The following is an 18,953-nucleotide window of genomic DNA, read 5'->3' on the forward strand; positions in this document are numbered from 1 at the left end:
GGGGCCGCACGCTGCTGCTTTTCTGGAATACTTAATATCCCCGCGCTGCCCCAGACCCTCCCCGGAGCGGCGCGGGGTGCACGGGCAGGATGGGACCTGGAGCCCGGGAGCAGAGGCTGGAGGCAGAGCACCGTTTCGGAGGTAACCGTGACCCCAAGCTGCAACATCTGCTTCCAGGCAGATTTTTTAAATTTTATTTCTTCTTCAGTCCCCTTCTCGGGGGTGGTTTTGGATCCAGACGGGATCCCGCGGCCGTGGTTGGGAACCGGTTGCTGCCTGAAGCTTCCTGAAGGCAGAACGGCGGCGTGCGATGCCTGCACGGCTCCGGCACCGAATATCACAGGCTTTGGGGCCTTTTAAGGCAGAAATCACCACTTCAGCCTGTGTGATGCAGCCCGCAAGGCTCCCGCTGGGAGTCCTGCACAGAGCTGGAGCCGATCGTAAGAGCATTTCCAACACGGATGTATGGGATGGGCCATCCTTTGGGATACTGGTCCTGGGATGGAGCATCCTTAAGGATCCTGGTCCTAGCACTGGGGGTGGGGCATCCTTTGGGATCCTGGTCCTGGCACCGGGGATGGGGGCATCCTTTGGGATCCTGGTCCTGGAATGGGACATCCTTTAGGATCCTGCTCCTGGGAGTGGGGAATGGGGCATCCTTTGGGATCCTGGCACTGGCAATGGGGCATCCTTAAGCGTCCTTGTCCTGGGATGGGGCATCCTTTGGGATCCTGGCACTGGGGATGGGGCATCCTTTGGGATCCTGGTCCTGGGATGGGGCATCTTATGGGATCCTGGTCCTGGCACTGAGGATGAGGCATGCTTTGGGATCCTGATCCTGGCACTGGGGATGGGGCATCCTTTAGGATCCTGGTCCTGGGACCAGAGATGGGGTAATCCTTTGGGATTCTGGTCCTGGAATGGGACATCCTTTGGGATCCGTGTCCTGGCACTGGGGAAGGGGCATCCTTTGGGATCCCGGGTGCCAGAACCAGGCTGTCCTTTGTGAACCCAGAGCCCGAACCAGGGAGTCGAGATGGAGCATCCTTGGGGATCCCACTCCCGGGGGCGGGGACGGGGGGGGGAGACGCACACACACAAGCTGGGTGCCCGAGGCAGGGGGGATCCCCAGTCCCAGCACCCCATAAGGGGTGGCCCCGGCTGCCGGGGACCCGCACCCCCGCGCGTTCAACCCCGCTACCCCGGCGGGTCCCCGCAGCCCCGCCCCTCCCCGCCCAGCCCCGCCCCTCTCCGTCAGGCCCCGCCCCCCGAGGGGCGGCCCTACGGGGGGCGCCGGCTGCGGCGCGGAGCGGAGCGGGGCCGGGTGAGTGCGGGAGGGCCGGGGCATCCCCATCGCCACTTCCATCCCCATCCTCCTCATCCTCATCCCCATCCCCGGCGCGGCGGGGGAGCAGCCCCGGAGCTGAAGGCGAGGGCTGCGCCCACCCTCGGGGCGGGGATCCGGCCCCGGGGGTCCCACCTCTGCGCTCAGCAGGCACCCCCAGCATCACCCTCCCTTCTCAGGCTGGGTGCTCTCGCAGGCTGGAAGGGAGCCGCAAGCACCCCGCGGGTCCCCAGCCTGGTCACCGCACCTTCGCTGCGACCCCCATCGCGCCCAGGGTGGGGACCCACCAGCTCTTTTCCCGTAGCCCACCGCAAGCCGCCAACAGCCACCAGCTCCGCTCGGAGGGTCTGACCTGCGGAGTGCGGCCAGTGGGTCCAACTCGCTTGTCCCCAAGCGAGCCGGCACCCCGACGGCATCGCTTGCGGGCAGCTCCGCCGCCGCTCACCGCTCCCCTCCGTTCCCCTTGGCAGGACGGGGCTGAGCAGTGGGGCTGGCGAACAATAGCAGCGCTGGAAAACAATGGAGCTGCCGCACCTTCGCGCGTAGGGACGCCGGACGGACGCTCGGAAGAAATCCCAGCTCCAAAATAGCGCCTGGGCCGGAGCCATCGCCGCGCCGGCTCGTGGGAGCCGTTCGCCGAGCGCCGTCGGTCGAGCCAAGGATCCGCCAGGACGGGGTGAGAGCGCTCGGTTGGATCCCGCTGCCGAGCGAAGCAGCGCTGAGAGGCTCCGCGTGCCCACGAGGGAGGAATTGGTGCTTCCGGATGATGCTTCGCTACCGATGGCGCGGGGAGCGATGCGCCGTCGGGCTGGTGAACAGCCGCCCCGGGCTGCAGGGAAGCGGCAGGGGTTGTGCAGGAGGGAGCATCGAGGCCTCCCCGGGGGAGCGGGATATTCCCACAATCCCTCGCACGCCCGGGAGAAGCCTCAGCTGCGTCCAAACCGCGTCTCCCGCCCCAGCCAGGAGATGCCGAAGCAGCAGCTGGGACGCTGCCGAAGCGTCCGTGTGCCACGGGAGGGGACTGAGAAAGCAAAACCCCTCCAAAAACCGCTCCTTTCTTTGCAGGAGCAGGGAATACCACCCCTCTCCTGCTGAAAAGACAGTCTGGGGGGGGGGTTAGCTATTTTTTTTTTCTGTTTTTGTGGTTGCGTTTGAGCTGTGCGTCTCCACGGGAGCTTGGCAAAAGCGAGCGCTCGTCCTGGCTCCATACGAGGGCTGCAAGCGTGGCCAGGCTCCCTCTGCTCCCTGGGGCAGATGCGGCTGTAGGGATGTGGGGAAGGATCTCAGGAAGGTGATTTTTAGGGAGGGAAATCAGTCTGGGGTCTGCCAGGCCTGAAAGCGACTGCGGGAGCAGCCAGCGGCTCGTGTTGGGAGGCAGAGAGGGCTGAAATCCTCCTGCCACGTCCGCAGGGGGAATTGATTTGATCTGATGAGTGGTTTTAAAAGAGCTTTGCGAGACGGCAGCGAGACCTCAGAGCCTGCCGGGCGCGAAGGAAATATGTCGGCTTGGAGTGGGGAAACTGAGGCACGGGGGGGTGCCGGGAAATTAAGACGGCCCCGAGCTGCTGAGGTTGAGCAACCGCTTGGGCAATTTGCACGTTGCCAACCCTTTTATTTCACCGATTTCCAGCCTTTTGCCACGGAAAATCAAGGGCGCGGCAGCAGCGAGTCTCTGCTTGGGGATCTCCGGGCGGCCGCCGCTCCCTGCCACCCACAGCCCGCCGCTCTTGAGACCCAAAAAAGGAAGAATTTGCCCCTTTCCTCATTTGCTCGGAAGGGGATGTGATGACGGAGGCGAAGGTGGCAGCGCCGGGGCGGTAAACAGGAAACCGGGCTCCTCGGCGCGGGGGGATCAACCTGCGTTTCAGGGCTCCCCAGCCAGCCCAAACCGAGTCTTATTTTTTTTTCCGGCTGGATTTCACCCCACCGTCCCCTTCGAGGGGGGCTTTGCCTTCACCCCTTTGCGACGCCGCGGAGCCAAACTCTGCGATACCAACGGCTCCACCCTGGGCTGCGGCAGGGGGCCGGGGGGGGTTCAGCCACCCTGGTATTTTTGGCAAGGGTTTTGCATGGGCCGAGCAGCCGTGTCATTTCGTCCTCCTTCCACGCGGCAGGGCCTTGCTGATGACTTCCCCGGAGCTTTTTCGTCCGCTTTCAGGGGACACCCACGAGCCAGATGCTGATTTCTGCCGTTCCTCCGTCTCACAGCTGGTAACCCCCAAAGGCGGGTGCCCACCGCGGCAGGTGCCGTGCAGCCGCCACACCGACATTTATCCCGAAGCCACAAAGCCAGCTGCAAAATCGCCTCCCAGTATCGTTTTTGAGGGAAAAATAGGATGATTATTGGGTTTATTCCCTGTGGGAGGATGGAGGGATGCGGGAGAGGCGGCTGCTGGCTGCGGGAGGAGGGTTGATGTCGGGCTTTGCCGGGATGCTCGCACGGCTCCTTGGCTCGTCAGGAAACCCGAAGCTTTGTCAGCTCTTTCCGTTGCGACGTGCGATTTTTCGGTGGCGGGTTTCTCTTCTGCTTTCTCCGGGCAGAACCGGAGCTCCGGGGCCGGGCCAGCTTCCTGCCCTTCCCCTGCCGATTTCTGCCTGCTTAAAGACAGGCTTCGCTTTTGCAACCTCTTCTCTGGTTCGAAGCGTGACACAGGGTATTTTTGCTGTTGCGTATAATTTATTTGCTAGAACATATCCCGATGTGCGGGGTAAGAAGCGGGGATTGCTGCTGTGCTGAGGTTTTAGGGGCAGGACCATCCTCCGACACAGGTTTCACAGCACGGCCTTGGTTGAGTCATTTATCCACCTGGACGTTCTTGTGGAGTTTGGGGTTTTTTTGGCAGGAAAATGGGTTTGTTTCCCAGGGGATTGGGAGGAAGCACATGGCGATGACAGAGGCAGAAGAAAACAGTGGTTTGTGGATCAGATGCTCTTTTCTCTCCTCAATTTCTCTTTCTGGACAAGGGAATGGAGGGGAGAGACCCTGGAAAAATGACAGCCTGTCTGTAGCAGGGTGTGCACAAACTCCCAAAGAAAAGCGTGACCCGAGGAGCCCCCTCTCGTCGCTCAAAACCGCCCCGACATTGCACTTCAATGATTTCCAAAGTGCTCCGAGCCCACCAGCGACCCCGAGGGCTTCACCCCGAGTCTCAGTTTAATTCCGCTTCACTGCGTCCAAAAATCACACTCACGCTTTAAGCCAGGGCCAGTCCAAGGGTTGGATTTTTGGGAGGAGTTCCCAAGCGCTTGCACGAGAGCGATGGAGATGTTTTGGTGCTGGAGGGAACACGCAAAAATTTAATCACCATTATTAAATAAAAGGTGAAGGAACCAGCCCAGCACCTCTCGCTGCTTGCGAGTCAGCCCTCGTGTCCGCAGGCGGGTTTCGGGACGGCACGAGGAAGCATCAAGCCGGATCCGGACCTGCGTGTCTGAAGCTTTGTAGCAAAGCCCTCATGAAATAAATGGAGAAAAGGAGCGGATCCCGCTTTATAACCCTGCCAGCTCCCGGTCTGGCATCGCTGGGGCGCTCCGTGGGTACTCGCAATGCAAATGTTGGCGTAAGCGTATCTCTGCCGGTATTAAATTTTCAGTGAGTTTACGACGCTTCTCCCCTTATCTGATTTCCCCTCCCTCCCCATCAGTTTTCCCAGAGAAGCCACATCAAACCTCACCTGCGGCCGCATCCGCATGAGCCTTTTCCCAAGAGCTCTGCCAAACCCCAAGCAAGTTGAATTTTTATCCCGTTCTCCAGGGGTGGGCAGCAGGGACGCGATGACGGGGCGGTTCACGGTGATGCTCTTCTCTCCTCCCTCTTTGCAGTTCAGCTCCGATGAAAGAAGAGTGGGAGGATGGATTACGGCGGCTGCGAGTACCTGGTCCCCTGCGGAAAAGGCAAATACATCTCCAAGTAAGGCGCTCGGCAGGGCTGCAGTGCAGCAGGGCGGTCGGTGCTGGTAGCTGGGGGGTTATTTTTGTTTATTTATTTAATATTCTTGGGAGTTTTCGCCTTGTGGCTGGGAGGAGGGAGCGACCCTGGGTTTTGACTTGGTTTGGTTGGATTTGGAAAGAAAAAGCCGTTCTGGGGTAAGAAATGGCGATTTCCGCTAAAAAAAAAAAGGGTCGCTGATGGGATTTTGAAATTTTTTTCTTAGGAGCGTGGCCAAATGCTTTATAAATGATCAGGGAAGGCGGGCTGTGCTGACAACGGCCCTCATCAGCGCTTGGTCTTTTATGCTTTGGTAAAGAAGTAAAATGATTCCTAAGTTTCTAGGAAGATTTTGGAGGAGATAAAGCATATATGTGGGGGGTTTTCCCCCCTTTTTTCTTTCTCATAACCCCAGATCTCCGTGATCTGTGCTTCTTTATACTAGTCTGATGGTGCCGAGCATCCTTCAACTCCATCAGCCGGCCCAGCTGAGTTAATGACGACTTTATGAATTAATGCCGGAGGCATCGCTGCCCCGTGATTCCGAGCTGGGCTTAGACAGCCTGGGCTGGCTTATTTTTATTTTTATTTTTATTTTTATTTTTATTTTTATTTTTATTTTTATTTTTATTTTTATTTTTATTTTTCATTTGCAACTGGAGCAGGGCTCAGACTTTTAACGTGAGCTCGAGGTCAGGGTCCGGAGCGAGGAGCTGACGCGATAAATCTCGCCTGTGATAACTTGTGACTCCAGCATGACCCAAGGGCTTGGGCGCTCCAAAAATTTCCTTGTTTTTCAGCCTTGTGACCCGCTCCCCCACGGTCTGCTGGGTTTTCTTACGTCTTTTTGCATGGCTTATGGAGGGCACGGTTGCAGGGGATTTTGTCCCCCCTACTATTGATTGCAAAGGGCAACCCCTGCTTGAACCCGGAGCAGACATCCTCGACAAGGGAGGTCTGGAGGCAGCAAAAGGCCCAAATTTTCCCCAGACGAAGCTGGTTTGGGTCCCTCCAGCAGCGCAGCAGGTTCATCGCCCAGCCTGGCCCTGGGAAGCAATTCCTGCTTTCTCCCAGTGCCCCAGAGTTTCCCCCCAGCTGGCTCAGGGGGTACCACGCCAGGTACCGAGCGGTGCCTCCAACGTCCCCTCTCCCTCCTCCGCATCTCTTCTCAGCATCTTTCCCTTTTTTTTTTTTTTCCAGAAATGAGCTGCTCTTACACTTGAAGACGTACAACATCTACTATGAAGGGCAAAATCTGCAGCTGCGGCACCGGGAGGTAAGCAAGCCCCGGGGCAGGCACCCAGCTTATCTTTGGCAAGAGAGGAAAAAAAAAACCCGAGGAAATTGGGTTTGATTCAGATTTGTGAGGTCCGAAAAAAAAAATTTTAAAAAGCCTCTTAGTAATATTGCAGGTGTTTGTATTTCGGATACTGAGCTGCCCGTCTCTGGCGCAGGAGGAAGGCGAGCTGATCGTGGAGGGGCTGCTGAACATCTCCTGGGGCTTGCGGCGACCCATCCGCCTGCAGATGCAGGACGACAACCAGCGCATCCGTCCTCCGCCCTCCTCTTCCTCCTGGCACTCAGGCTGCAACCTGGGAGCCCACGGGTGAGCAGAGGGAAAAGCAGGCGCCTTCCCAAGGTGGCGTTTGTTCGGTTGCGACCCCAGCTGCTTTGTCTGGATGTTTTGGGTTTTTTTTTTCCAACATGCAGCACCCTGAAGGAATCAAGTCCGAAATAACGTAGCTTGGTTTCACTTTGCAAAGACCCCTCTCTTCTGCAAAACTCCCCCTGGTTGCCAAGAAGGCCGATGGGATCCTGGGGTGCATCACGAGGAGCATGGCCAGCAGGTAGAGGGAGGTTCTCCTCCCCCTCTGTTCTGCCCTGGGGAGGCCCCATCTGCAGTGCTGGGTTCAGTGCTGGGCTCCCCAGGTCAAGAAAGATGAGGAGCTACTGGAGAGAGTCCAGCGCAGGGCTACGAGGATGAGGAGGGGACTGGAGCATCTCTCCTACGAGGAGAGGCTGAGGGAGCTGGGCTTGTTCAGCCTGGAGAAGAGAAGGCTGAGAGGGGACCTCAGAAATGCCTCTAAATATCTGCAGGGTGGGGGTCAGGAGGACGGGGCCAGACTCTTTCCAGTGGTGCCCAGCGACAGGACAAGGGGCAACGGGCACAAACTGAAGCAGAGGAAGCTCCAGCTGAACCCGAGGAAGAACTTCTTCCCTCTGAGGGTGCCGGAGCCCTGGCCCAGGCTGCCCAGGGAGGCTGTGGAGTCTCCTTCTCTGGAGATCTTCAAGCCCCGCCTGGACGCGGTGCTGTGCAGCCTGCTCTGGGTGACCCTGCTTGGGCAGGGGGTTGGGCTGGGTGACCCACAGAGGGCCCTGCCAACCCCGACCATCCTGGGATTCTGTGATTTTCCAAAGAACCCTTTTGCCTGCAAGAAGCTCCTTCCGAAACCAGCCTGGGCTTTGACGTTAATCCCAGTTTAATGCTGGTTGTTGTTCCAGACCCCAGTAATTCCCCCAGGACAGCCAGTTCCCAGCCGCCCTCTGCAAACACCGCGGGACCCCGGGCTGCAGCTCGGTCCTCGAGTGCCCAGGACTAGCAAGTCCCTGGGTTGTCCTGGCTGTAGCAGGGTCTGCCTGATTTTTGCATGGTATTTTAGATGTCTGCAAAGGGGTAAAAAAAGGGCAAATTCAGCTTCGTTTGTGCAGGTTGTGTGCTAGAGCTTGCCAAAAGGCTCTTTCAGGCTTCAGCATCCCTTCCTGGGAAGAGGGCAGCTGGGATAAAACCGTCCAAAGGGTTTTTTGGGAGCGGGACAGGATGCGATTTAGGATTTATATCACCAATAGCCCATGCTGCAACCCCGTGGGGACAGCTATCTGCCAAATCCCCAGGGAGAACGAGCTGCTTCCCATCCTGGAAATAGCAGCGTGGGGGTTCGGAGGGGGAAACCCTCCTGGTGATCATTCCCTCTGCAGCCGCGCGCTGACAGGGCACCCATCACTTTGGTTTTTGGTTGCCAGGTCTGTGCTGAAGCCCAACACCTTGCCGGACATCCAGGTTACAGACGCGGAGGCCACGCCAAACGCGGAGTCTCCCGGGAGCGGCGCAGGTGAGCCGGGCTCGGATCCGGTTGGATTTGGCCAAGTGGTTGGGAGCAGCTGCCTTGGGCTCCAGTTTATCTGAGAAAGTATAAAACAGGCATTTTTTTTTCCTCTAGAAATCAGTATCTTGCTCCAGGTTACTTCAAGCCATTTCCAGAGCGCCTATATTTAATTTATTGAATTGCAGCAAGAAAATCATAGCCCTGATGGGCCACAACACTTCCTAAAGGGTTTTTGCTGAGGGAAGGGGCCGCAGTGGGATGTGGTGAAGAGGGGCTTGGGAAGAAACGGGAGGACGGAGCAACGAGCCTCGTGGGATCGTAGGGAAAAGGATGTCGGCGCTTCCCCTTCCCGGCGGCTCCGCTTTTGGGAAGAAGAATAGGCGCCGTGGGGAAGTGCCGTTACCATGGGGAAGTCAACATTTCTGCAGAAGTGTGGGGGTTTTTTTTTCCCCTCTCTAGTTTTTCCTCTCTGGAGGGGGGGAAGAGCTCGGCCGCCCCGGCGCTCCGTTAACCCCTTGTTTTGAGCAGCGATGAACGGGCCGCGAGCTGTCCCACCAGCAATTCCCACTGGAAGAACCTGCTTTATGCGTTTTTCTCATTCGATCAGAGCATTTTGCAGATGTTCCTGGCTTTTTTCTGTGGGTGGTTTTTTTTGATGCTTTCGTGGAAATACACCCTGGAGGCAGAGAAGAACCAGCTAATCCTTTTGGCTTTGGGATGCTCATCCGCTTCCCAGCTCAGGGACGAGCTGAGCACTGGCAGAACTCGTTGATCCATAAAACCCTTTGCCCCATCCTTGATCCTCCAGCTTCTCCCCTTTCTCTTTTTGATGTCCCCACACATGACACTTTATTTTCCCCGTTAATTAAGGTGATACCCACAACACATCACAGCGTAGAAATAACCCAGCAGCTGCTTCAGCCAGCCGTATGATGCTAATCCTGCGCCGGAGCATAAGAAAGAAGTCTTTTATTACATTTTTCTCTCCAAAAGCCTATAAAACTCGGCGTGTAACGTGCGTGCACGGCTCCTCGTGAGTGCTTAGTCACCGTGGCCCGTGGCGTGCATCTGGAGCGGCGCGGACCAGAGATTTTTTTTTTTTTTTCTTGCTGCAGACACGCTTTGAATTAAAACATCCAAGCTCGAGCCTGAGAAGTTCATTAAAAATGGATGAAGAGCTAGTTTATAATAATCTGGAGCCAGGCCAGTTTTCACACAGAGATCTGAAGCGCTGGCCTCGTTTGCCTGTTCTCATTAAAGAAAAAAATAGTTAAATTATGAAAAAGCCAGTAAAGATGCTCAAGTCCCTGGGAGAAGAGGCTTTACCCAGGTAGCAGCCTGGATTTATGCAGTGAATTCTGAACTAATAGCCTGCTTCAGGAGCTGGGAGAGCATAAACCAGTAGCTGCCGTGGTTTAAACTGGTGGGATGAATCTGTCCTGGGGAGTTTGTAGGGCTGTGTGTCTGGGGTGGGGTCTTCTGCACCCATGGGGGGATGCCCAGGAGCTATTCTGCAGCAGGGAGATGCTGGGGTAGGACCCCGGGGGGGTTCTCGCTTGCCCCCCATCCTCCCACCGGGTCTTTTCCAGCCGCCAAATCGCAGCCGGAGGAGACGCCGCAGCTGATGCGGACGCGGAGCGATGTGGGCGTACGGCGCCGGGGCAACGCCCGTACCCCCAGTGAGCAGCGGCGCATCCGCCGGCACCGCTTCTCCATCAACGGGCACTTCTACAACCATAAGGTGAGCCCCAGGCTGCCCCAAACCCCTCCCGACGGATCAGTGGGGAAAGCCGGGGGGGGTTTAAATGGACTTTGCGCCCCGTAGACGTCCGTGTTCACGCCGGCGTACGGCTCCGTCACCAACGTCCGGATAAACAGCACGATGACAACGCCCCAGGTCCTCAAACTGCTGCTCAATAAATTCAAGGTACGTTGGATATCGCTCCCCTCGCGCTCCTGGGTTGCTCTGCGCGGGGAATTTATATCCCACGGATATAAAAGGCAACAGCAGAGCGAAATAATAGGATCTTTTTTTAATTTTTTTAATTGCTGGCCAAGCCTAGGATAGAAAAATGGAGCTTTAATAGTGATTTGTGTCTCTGTTCAGATTGAAAACTCGGCGGAGGAGTTTGCGCTGTACATCGTCCACACCAGCGGAGGTGAGTGTCCAAAATAACCCCCCCCTGCCGCGGCACAGCCGGTGCGTCGGCTGCAGCGAAGCCCCATCGGCCGCCAACGCCGGTGCTTTCGGCGTTGCAGAGAAGCAGAAGCTGCGAGCCAGCGATTACCCCCTGATCGCCCGCATCCTGCAAGGCCCCTGCGAGCAGGTCTCCAAGGTCTTCCTCATGGAGAAGGACCAGGTGGAAGAAGTCACCTACGACGTGAGTTTGCCCGGGCGGGATGCTCGTCGCTTTTAGATGGGTTCGGGATGCAGCCAGAGATGGAAAACCGAGGGGACGTCTCCGTGCTGGGGGTGAAAGGAATTGCTTTGCTTTGCTCCCACATCTCCCCGTGAAAGCTCCCCATCTCATGGGAAAAACCTTGTTCTGTGCTTCAAGGGCAGCTTTAAATCCTAAAAACACTCTCGGGCCTGTTTTGCCATCCCAGATCTGATCACAGAATCTCAGGATGCTGGGGGTTGGCAGGGCCCTCTGTGGTCACCCAGCCCAAGCCCCTGCCCAAGCAGGGTCACCCAGAGCAGGCTGCACAGCACCGCGGCCAGGCGGGTCTGGAATATCTCCAGAGAAGGAGACTCCACAGCCTCCCTGGGCAGCCTGGGCCAGGGCTCCGTCACCCTCAGAGGGAAGAAGTTCTTCCTCGGGTTCAGCTGGAGCTTCCTCTGCTCCAGTTTGTGCCCGTTGCCCCTTGTCCTGTCGCTGGGCACCACTGGAAAGAGTCTGGCCCCGTCCTCCTGACCCCCACCCTGCAGATATTTAGAGGCATTTCGAAGGTCCCCTCTCAGGCTTCTCTTCTCCAGGCTGAACAAGCCCAGCTCCCTCAGCCTCTCCTCGTAGGAGAGATGCTCCAGTCCCCTCCTCATCCTCGCAGCCCTACGAGAAGAGCAGTCACCGCGCGTCCTTTGGCGTAACGGATTATTTTTTCCAGCTGGGGACACGGTGGGGACGGCTCGTTCGTGCCATCTGCCGGCTCCCTCCCACGCTGGCGCCACTCTGCTCTGAAATCGGGGGGCAAACGAGGTGTTTTTAGGGTTTATTTGGGCTCAAAGAGCACCCAGTGATGTGCTGGGGACGCGCGGGGCTCTCTGTATGAAAGAGCCGAGTCTTGCAGGCAGTGAGTAAAATAAAATAAACCTTAGGGGGAGGTTTTTTCCCACTAATTACCTATCGCTCATTTGTACAAGCTGATGTTGCCGTGCAGAGGAAATGTGATTTCTTTTAGGGTTTGTTGCAGAAGTCAAGGGGGTCCTGGATTTCCCCGGTTAAATCTGGGGAGGGGATGCTGCAAGGTTGCCTTCAGCCTCGTGGGGTTGGGGCATCACCTTCTTCGTCGCCCGGCTTGGGCGTTTCTCTCCCGCCCAGGTTGCTCAGTACATCAAATTCGAGATGCCCGTCCTCAGGAGCTTCATCCAGAAGCTGGAGGAAGAGGAGGATCGTGAAGTGAAGAAGCTCATGCGCAAGTACGCCGGGATTGGTGCTGTTGAAGGGAGATGCTGAGCTTTAAGGATGTCATTTGGGGTGTATTTCGGTGCCAAAAATTCCTTTGCACCACCTTGCATCCCTAACGCATGCGTGAGCCGTTGGGTTTTGAATTATGCCGGGGTTTTCTTGGCAATTTGGGTGAAAATCCCACGTTGATGCTGCAAAAAATCCTCTTTTCCTTGTCCTTCGCCTCTCCAGGTACTCCATCCTCCGGCTGATGATCGAGCAAAGGCTGGAGGAGATTTCCGAGGGTCCGACAGTGATGTGAAACGCTTTGCCGGCGCCCCGGCTCCGGGTGGCATTGCACGAAGAGCCGTTTGCCCGCAGGACGTAGCGTACCGAACCCCAAACCCCCGTCGTTCCCGGAGTCCGCCTGGATCGCCCCGGCTCCGAGCCAGCCCATCCTCCAGCGCCTTCACCTGCGCAGCGTCCTCGGGGGGTTCCTCCTCTGCAAATGAGGTTTTCCAGGCTCAAATCCCTGGAAATATCGAGGAGGAAAAGAGGAAATCCGTGAGCGGGGCGAAGCTGCTGAGGACGGGGCCGAGCGATGGCTGCAAGCGTTCGAGGGCGAGGATTTGGGGCTCAGTTTGAGGATGCCCGCTTCAGCGGTGCCCATAAATGGCTCCCGGCGGAGGACCCGCCACTCGGTGGCAAGAAAGCACAAATAATTCCTCTTTTTTTTTTTTTTTTAAAAAAAGCACATTTCTATTGCAATAATTCGCAGGTGACGGGAAGCGTTTGTAAATCGAAAGGGTCGGCTGAGAATTGGGGGTTTTTTAACACTTTTGCTGCCGGAAGCAAACCTGGGGACTGACGGCTGGATTTACAGCGGAAGAATAAATCGCTTTTTGTCGGTGCATTCCCTTAACCTGCATCTAGTCGCGTAACTCCCTCCTTCCCCTTTTCTAATTTGCACTAATTTTAGGGATTTTTTTTTTATTTTTCTTTTTTTTTTAAAAACCCGCGATGTCAAACCTCTCTGGTAGCCGTCACTTGCCAAACAGCACGGGCAGGAGTAGATGGCGGCGCTGAGCGTCTCTCGACGGGTGCTGTACGGAGAGCGGGGGGGAAGGCAGGAGGAGGGAGAGGCCGAAATAAAGAAGGATTTATTTTGCGAATTGGTTTTGCTGCCACATCGTCCCGGTGAAAGCGGGACTGGACCTGGCTCCGTTACCACCATCACACCTGGAAAAACCTCTTTCCTCCCGGGCTAAACCAGCAATATCAGTTTTATACCTCGATGTGAACTAAAACTCTGACTTTCTCCCTCCCTCGAGTTTTTTGCAATGTATCTTTGTAATTTTTTTTTCATTTTAATGGTACCTTTTCCACTTTAACACATGTTAGGGAGAGTATTGTACAGCCAGGAAAGCTTTTTATGCGTTTGAAGGATGACTGTGGTGTTGCTTCATTGATTAACAAGAAAACAAAATGTGTAGCAACTTAATACAGAATGAAACCTCCTGAGTTAGAGAGCCTGGTTTGTTCCAAATAAAGCACTTTGCGGATAGAAATGCTCCTGAAACGGGCTCCGCCCGGGCTGGGAGCGACCAGGGAGAAGAGCAAAGCCTGCCTGAGTCCCAGCAGAGAAGTTTCCCAAGGAGAAATGCTCCTGCCCTGCGGTTTTGGAGACTCGCAATTCAATTTATGGAGGATTTTCTGGGGAGTATTTGGCTGTTGTATGGTCTGTCCAGCCCTGAGAGACTATTTATCCCCGTGCACCGTGGTCGGCGCGCTCCATCCTCTGGACATTTCCCTTCCAGCAGGTAAAACTCGCCTCTAGAACAAAACCTCCCCACTGCTTCGCCTTGTTTTAAACACATTGAGTTTTTAAACCTGATGTATTGAGGTTTTATTCCCCTCCTCCGTGCTGTGTCCCCAAGGTTCTCCCCAGCCACGCTTTGCTTTCTCCCCGGCGCCGCCGGCCCCGCGTTACCCAGCCCACTGCAGCCCATCCATCCCTCCCCGCGCAGGACGGGGATCCGAGTGACGTTGGCTCCGCTTATCCAAGCTTTATCCGCCGGGAAAAGTCCGATGCGAGTTGAGCCCGGCGGGCGCAGGCGGGAAGACCCATCGCCGGCGTGGCCCCGGGTGCACGGGTAAGGGCGGCATCCTCGGCACGGAGCCGGGGGATAAAAAGAGGAGGAATTGGGTAGATGGGAAGGGGAAAAGCGTTGGGTTTCGGCACGCGCCCGAGCGGGAGGTTGGGATGGGGAGAGCGGCCCGGGGAGGCACCGCGCCGGGGTTTTCCCTGGGTTGTGAGCCATGAGCTCCGATACTGCCGGGGAAATAGAGGGGAAAAAATGGGAAGGGAAAAAATAGGAAGGAAAAAAATCCCCACATCTTAATTTTTACGGGGTTTGCTGCCCAGGTTTGTGGCGTTTCCAGTGGCGGCGATGCAGCCGCAAACAGCTGGAAGGGGGACGCCCGTTTCTCCAGGCTTTTCTTAAAATAAACCACGTTAGTTGGAGGAGCGGAGCAGCGAAACGAGGCAAATTAAATTAATCAAGCCCTGTTTTTATTTTTTTTTATTTCAAAGCACTGGGTTTCGAAGCGGGGGGGTCAGGCCTGGCACCTTCTGGGCTGGGAAATGCTGACGCAGGGATGCTGCGGCCGGGGCGGCCGGCCAGGGGAGCTCTGCTTTTTCAAAAGGCTTTTTGTTAACACAGCTCCTGCTATTTTGCAGGATGATTTTGGGCCTGCGATGGCTCAGCAGCTTCGGTACAATGAGGCTGTTTGGACAGTCGCCGGCCGGAGGGGTTGCAGGGTGGGGGACAGAGCTGGGGGGGTGTATTGCACCGTGATGCTCCGGTGGGGTGGGAAAATGAGCTGGGGGGGGGAATTGCACCGTGATGCTCTGGTGGGGTGGGAAAATGAAGGTGCAGCCTTGGTCGAGAAGACGGGAGCATTTGCATTGCGCCACGCTGGCAAATATATTAAATTATATTTATTGAAATATATTCAAACATATTCAATGTAAAATATATTTATATAAAATATAAATATATTCAATAGTACATTTGCTATATTAAATACATTAAATTATTAACTATATTGAATGTAGGTTGGCCCAAGCCTAAGGTAAAGCGCCCGGTGCACGGAGCCAGGATCCCCGCGCTCACCGTCCCCCCCCTTGTGCCCCTTTCGCAGGTCAGGCAAGATGAGGCCCCGCGATGCCTGGTGCTGGGTGGCCATGCTGCTGCTCGCCCTCTTCAGCGACGTCGCCGGCGGCCGCCGCGGTGCCGGCGGGCGAACCGGTGGGCGAGGAGGCAGCGGGGGGCTACGCGGGGGCTTTCGGGCCGTCTCCCGCGGCAGTGGCACCCCTGGCCGTGGCTCTAAGGTGGCGGGGGCCATCGCAGCCGGTGCTGCCGCGGGGTACGGCATGGGGCTTTTGGGGCGCCCACGGCCATCCCGCCTAGGTCACGGCGTTCCGGTAGCCCGGCAGCCCCCGCCGGCGGGTGGCTTTCACGCCCCGAGTTGGCCGGACATGGGTGCCAAGCGGGGACCCCCCAGCCGAGCCACCGGGGACCGGCGCGGTGGCATCGGTCCCTCTTTGCTGCTGGCACCCACCATCTGCTTCGTCAGCCACGGGCTGCAGCGCTGAGCATGGGGAGGGGACCCCAGGTGACCCCCGCCCGGCCGAGCCCGCCGGGATTTCTTAGTGAATGACTTTCCTGGGAGATTAGATGTGGCTTGGGGAGGTGGAAGAGATGCTCCGCCGCTGCCTCAGTTTCCCCCCGCCGGCGCGACGGGACCCTGCGCCAGCAGCCGGACCTGGGAAGCCATCCCCGTGCTCGTCGGGGTCACCCGGGAGCCGGCCGGATCCTGCGAACCCGCATCGCAAGAGCAGCACGTACGCGAGCAGAACCAGCCCTGCGAGGACGTATTTGCACCCGGGGAGACGCTGGATCAGCCCTGCCAGCGCCCGGCTCTGGTTTGCTATTGCCCGGTTTTACCAAAAAACGCTCCTTTCCCCTCAAAAGAGCGCTGGGACTTGGGGGAGGGGGGGATGCGGGGCTTGAAAACGGACCCCTCCGCCTTGCAATAAAGTTTGGCCTTGAGACATCCTCTCTTTTTTTAACCAAATCCAGCGTGTTTAGCACAGATCGCAACGGGGGGAGGTGGGGGGAAGAGTCGGACCCTCGAGGGTCGCTGCAGGGAGGGTGGCGGGGGGGTGAGCATGACGCTCGGGGACAAATCCTCCACCCTGTCCCATCTCTCTGGCTTCGATCTGATCAAAGAAGTCCCAGTCTCCAGTTTCCCCAGGCCAAAACACACCCAGCTGTGGGACTGACCTTCCCACAGGTGCTTCGAGTTTGGCAGGGAGGGTGCAAATCCTCCCTGGGAAGAGCTTAAAAGGAGCGGTGAGGGTTCCTTTCCCCTCCGGCACTTGCATTTTCTTCTCTAGCTCCTGTCTTGGGTGGTTAAACCTTCCTTAAAACCTGGTTTAGCTACAAGCAAAGAATATAAAGAGGCATCAAGCAAAATATTGGGGATCCCAAAAAAAACCTGTGGGCAGCTGCAATTGCCGTCCTCCAGCAGGTAAGTCCCTCGCCGAAGTATTTTTGAGCCTGGTTGTCTGTAAGCGGGTCGTCTCCCCTCGGGATTAGGGGGGGTTGGGGGTTATGAAGGTCCTGGTCATCTCCCCACGAGAGCTCTTGAGTCCAGTCTCACCTCTGTTCAGGGATGGAAGCAGCCCTGGCTGGTGCGCGTTGATTTTCTGGGCTGTTTTACAATAATTACTTAAATTTTACAGAATTAATTTGACTCTTGAGGGATTTAATAGCGTTTCGGAGGAAGCAAGCACGGGATGCCCCTGAGGCCGATGCTCTTACTTGCTGCGGTCTCTCCCCTGGCTTAGGGGACAGCTTTCAGGCTGAAAAAATCCAACGATTCCTATAATGCACTGAGGGGTTATTCTTCTAATGTGCTTTTTTAAAAGAAATAACAAATCCGGCAGAAACTCCGGCCACAGCTCAAATTTGCATTTTTCCAGCCTATATTTTGCACCCAGACCCACTCCAATGCCCGGACCCCACCACGAGCATCCCCCGCTCACCGCCTTCATTTACAGCCTGAGCTCAGCACCGCCGCAGGGACGATCCCGCGCTCCCTACATCACATTCCCAGATTTTTCCTGGCTTTTTCCTTCCCACCAGCACGCGATACGTGGGGACACGCTCCGATCTCCCCCCCTCCCCCAGTTTAGCTTCCAGCCCTTGCAAAGGGGCTGCAGGAAAAGGCCTGAAAAATTATGAACGTCCTCGTTAATCGCTGAGTGTTGGGGCTGTGTGTTCGGGTGGGGAGCGGGGCTGCTCTTGAGCAAGCCCAGATGCCCAGATCCGTCGGCGAGGGGTTTTTCTAGGCGAGGGGTTGCCGGCAAAATCAAGGCTTTTTCAGGGTCTGGAACGGCAGCGGAGCCATCGCCGGCCTCCAGCGCTGTGGGCTGCGGAGCTCAGCCGAGTTTTGGAGGGTTCTTTGGGAGCCCCAGCCTTGCGAAACCATCCCCAGGGTCGATGCCGGGAGCTCGGGCTGGGCTCAGACGGGAGATGGTGCTGTCTGCTCGGCGAGGCGGCTCCGCTCGTCTCCCGCGCCGGATCGGACGCAGCGATAAAATCATCCCCGGATGAGGTCTGGGCGCTCGCTTTGCGTTTGGAGCCTCCAGCTGAGCCTGCTTCTTCTCCAGCCCTCTGCAAAATGTCCAGCCGAGCACCAAAAATTCTCTTTGGGGATTTTTTTTCAAGCAAGACAAATATATTTGGTTGTTCTGCCTGCATGGGGGACGCTTATTTGTGAAGATGAGGGGTGCAAAGCGACGCGGGACGGGCGATTCGGAGAAGAGCATAGAAAACCCCAATCACCCAAATTATTGCTTTTGTACTTTTAGGGTGTGTTTACTATCAGCTTGGTAAATCAGACACCTTCCTGTCCCTGCTTGGCAGCAGGGCACTGCAGGGTTTGGAGTATTTAGCTAATTAATACAGAGCAATTAATTTATCCAGCTCAACAGACCACTCTCAGGGGCCAAGAGGGCTCCAGGATTGCTGGATCCAACTGCTCTTAAAGGACGTAAGGGCTTGGACCACGTCCCCGTGTCCTGCTCAGGTGCTCCTGGAGCCAGGAGAGCTCCGATATCCCCCACGGACCCCGGAGCAGCAAGCGGACGGCTCCAAAAATCACCATAAACCCCGACTGCCCACGCAGGATCCCATGCTGGTTAAAAAAAATGGGGTGCTGTGTGTGCTGGGGAGGGAAAATGGTTTGAGCTTTGTCGGTGTCGGTGTTTCACCCTGCGTGGGGGGGTTGGAGCAGCTTCCCGCGCTGGGGTGAAGTGCAGGGAAGGGGTTTTTGGGGGTAAAAATGAGCATTTTTGTAGAGCTGGCTGCTGAGGTCAAACCCTCCCCAGGGGATTTTGCTGTGCAGGTGTTGCCAGCCCCTCCCTGGCAACCGCCCCGCACTCACCCCAGAAAATAGGGGGATTTCCTTCTTTGGGTTTCAGCTTTTTTTCTTCTTCTTCTTTTGTTTTCTTCTTTTCTTGTCCCCCTGCCAATTTGGGGTTTCTTTTCTATCTTTTATACTGGGGGGAGTTTTTTGTCTTCTGTGGGTTCTTTTTTCCCTTCTTTGCTGGGTTCTTTTTTCCCTTCTTAGTTTGGGGGTTTCCTTCTTTCTGGAGGTTTTTTCCTCCTGCCGCTGGGCTGCAGCTCATCAGTGCGAGGTCTGTTAGGGGCTGGGTCCTCCGAGCTCATCACCAAAGGACCATAACTTCGTTGCCACCCATTTCTCTTTGAAGTTTGGAATAGCTCTCATTTTACCTTGAAAAATCTTAATTAATAAGAAGGGTTGTATAAACCTGATGTAGCCCTGCTTGGCAGGGTCCCCCCTGCAGTTTGAATCACAGGATGGTTGGGGTTGGCAGG

At 56.4% G+C, this 18,953-nt stretch overlaps 2 protein-coding genes across 4 annotated transcripts; both read left to right on the plus strand.

The window, feature by feature from the left end:
- RASSF2 (Ras association domain family member 2) lies at positions 1-12,722 on the plus strand. 3 transcript variants are annotated; one of them, XM_075444792.1, is made up of 12 exons: positions 1-141; positions 1,816-2,021; positions 5,168-5,255; positions 6,474-6,549; positions 6,728-6,879; positions 8,295-8,383; positions 9,967-10,118; positions 10,203-10,304; positions 10,485-10,536; positions 10,637-10,758; positions 11,917-12,014; positions 12,235-12,722. In XM_075444792.1, exons 3-12 carry the CDS (start codon positions 5,197-5,199, stop codon positions 12,302-12,304), a joined length of 972 nt encoding a protein of 323 aa, XP_075300907.1. In that variant the 5' UTR covers positions 1-141; positions 1,816-2,021; positions 5,168-5,196; the 3' UTR covers positions 12,305-12,722. The 3 variants fall into 3 exon arrangements, with proteins under 3 accessions (XP_075300907.1, XP_075300906.1, XP_075300908.1); XM_075444791.1 differs by lacking the exon at positions 1-141 and adding an exon at positions 1,254-1,324; XM_075444793.1 differs by lacking the exon at positions 1-141 and adding an exon at positions 1,399-1,620.
- Positions 12,723-13,055: 333 nt separating this feature from the next.
- On the plus strand, positions 13,056-15,640 carry LOC142364641 (uncharacterized). Its single transcript, XM_075444554.1, has 4 exons — positions 13,056-13,157; positions 13,534-13,802; positions 13,920-14,135; positions 15,187-15,640. The coding sequence occupies exons 1-4, from the start codon at positions 13,056-13,058 to the stop codon at positions 15,638-15,640; spliced, it is 1,041 nt and encodes a 346-aa protein (XP_075300669.1).
- Positions 15,641-18,953: the final 3,313 nt, after the last annotated feature.

The sequence above is a fragment of the Opisthocomus hoazin genome, chromosome 28 (genome assembly GCF_030867145.1).
Source record: "Opisthocomus hoazin isolate bOpiHoa1 chromosome 28, bOpiHoa1.hap1, whole genome shotgun sequence".
NCBI classification, from domain to species: domain Eukaryota; kingdom Metazoa; phylum Chordata; class Aves; order Opisthocomiformes; family Opisthocomidae; genus Opisthocomus; species Opisthocomus hoazin.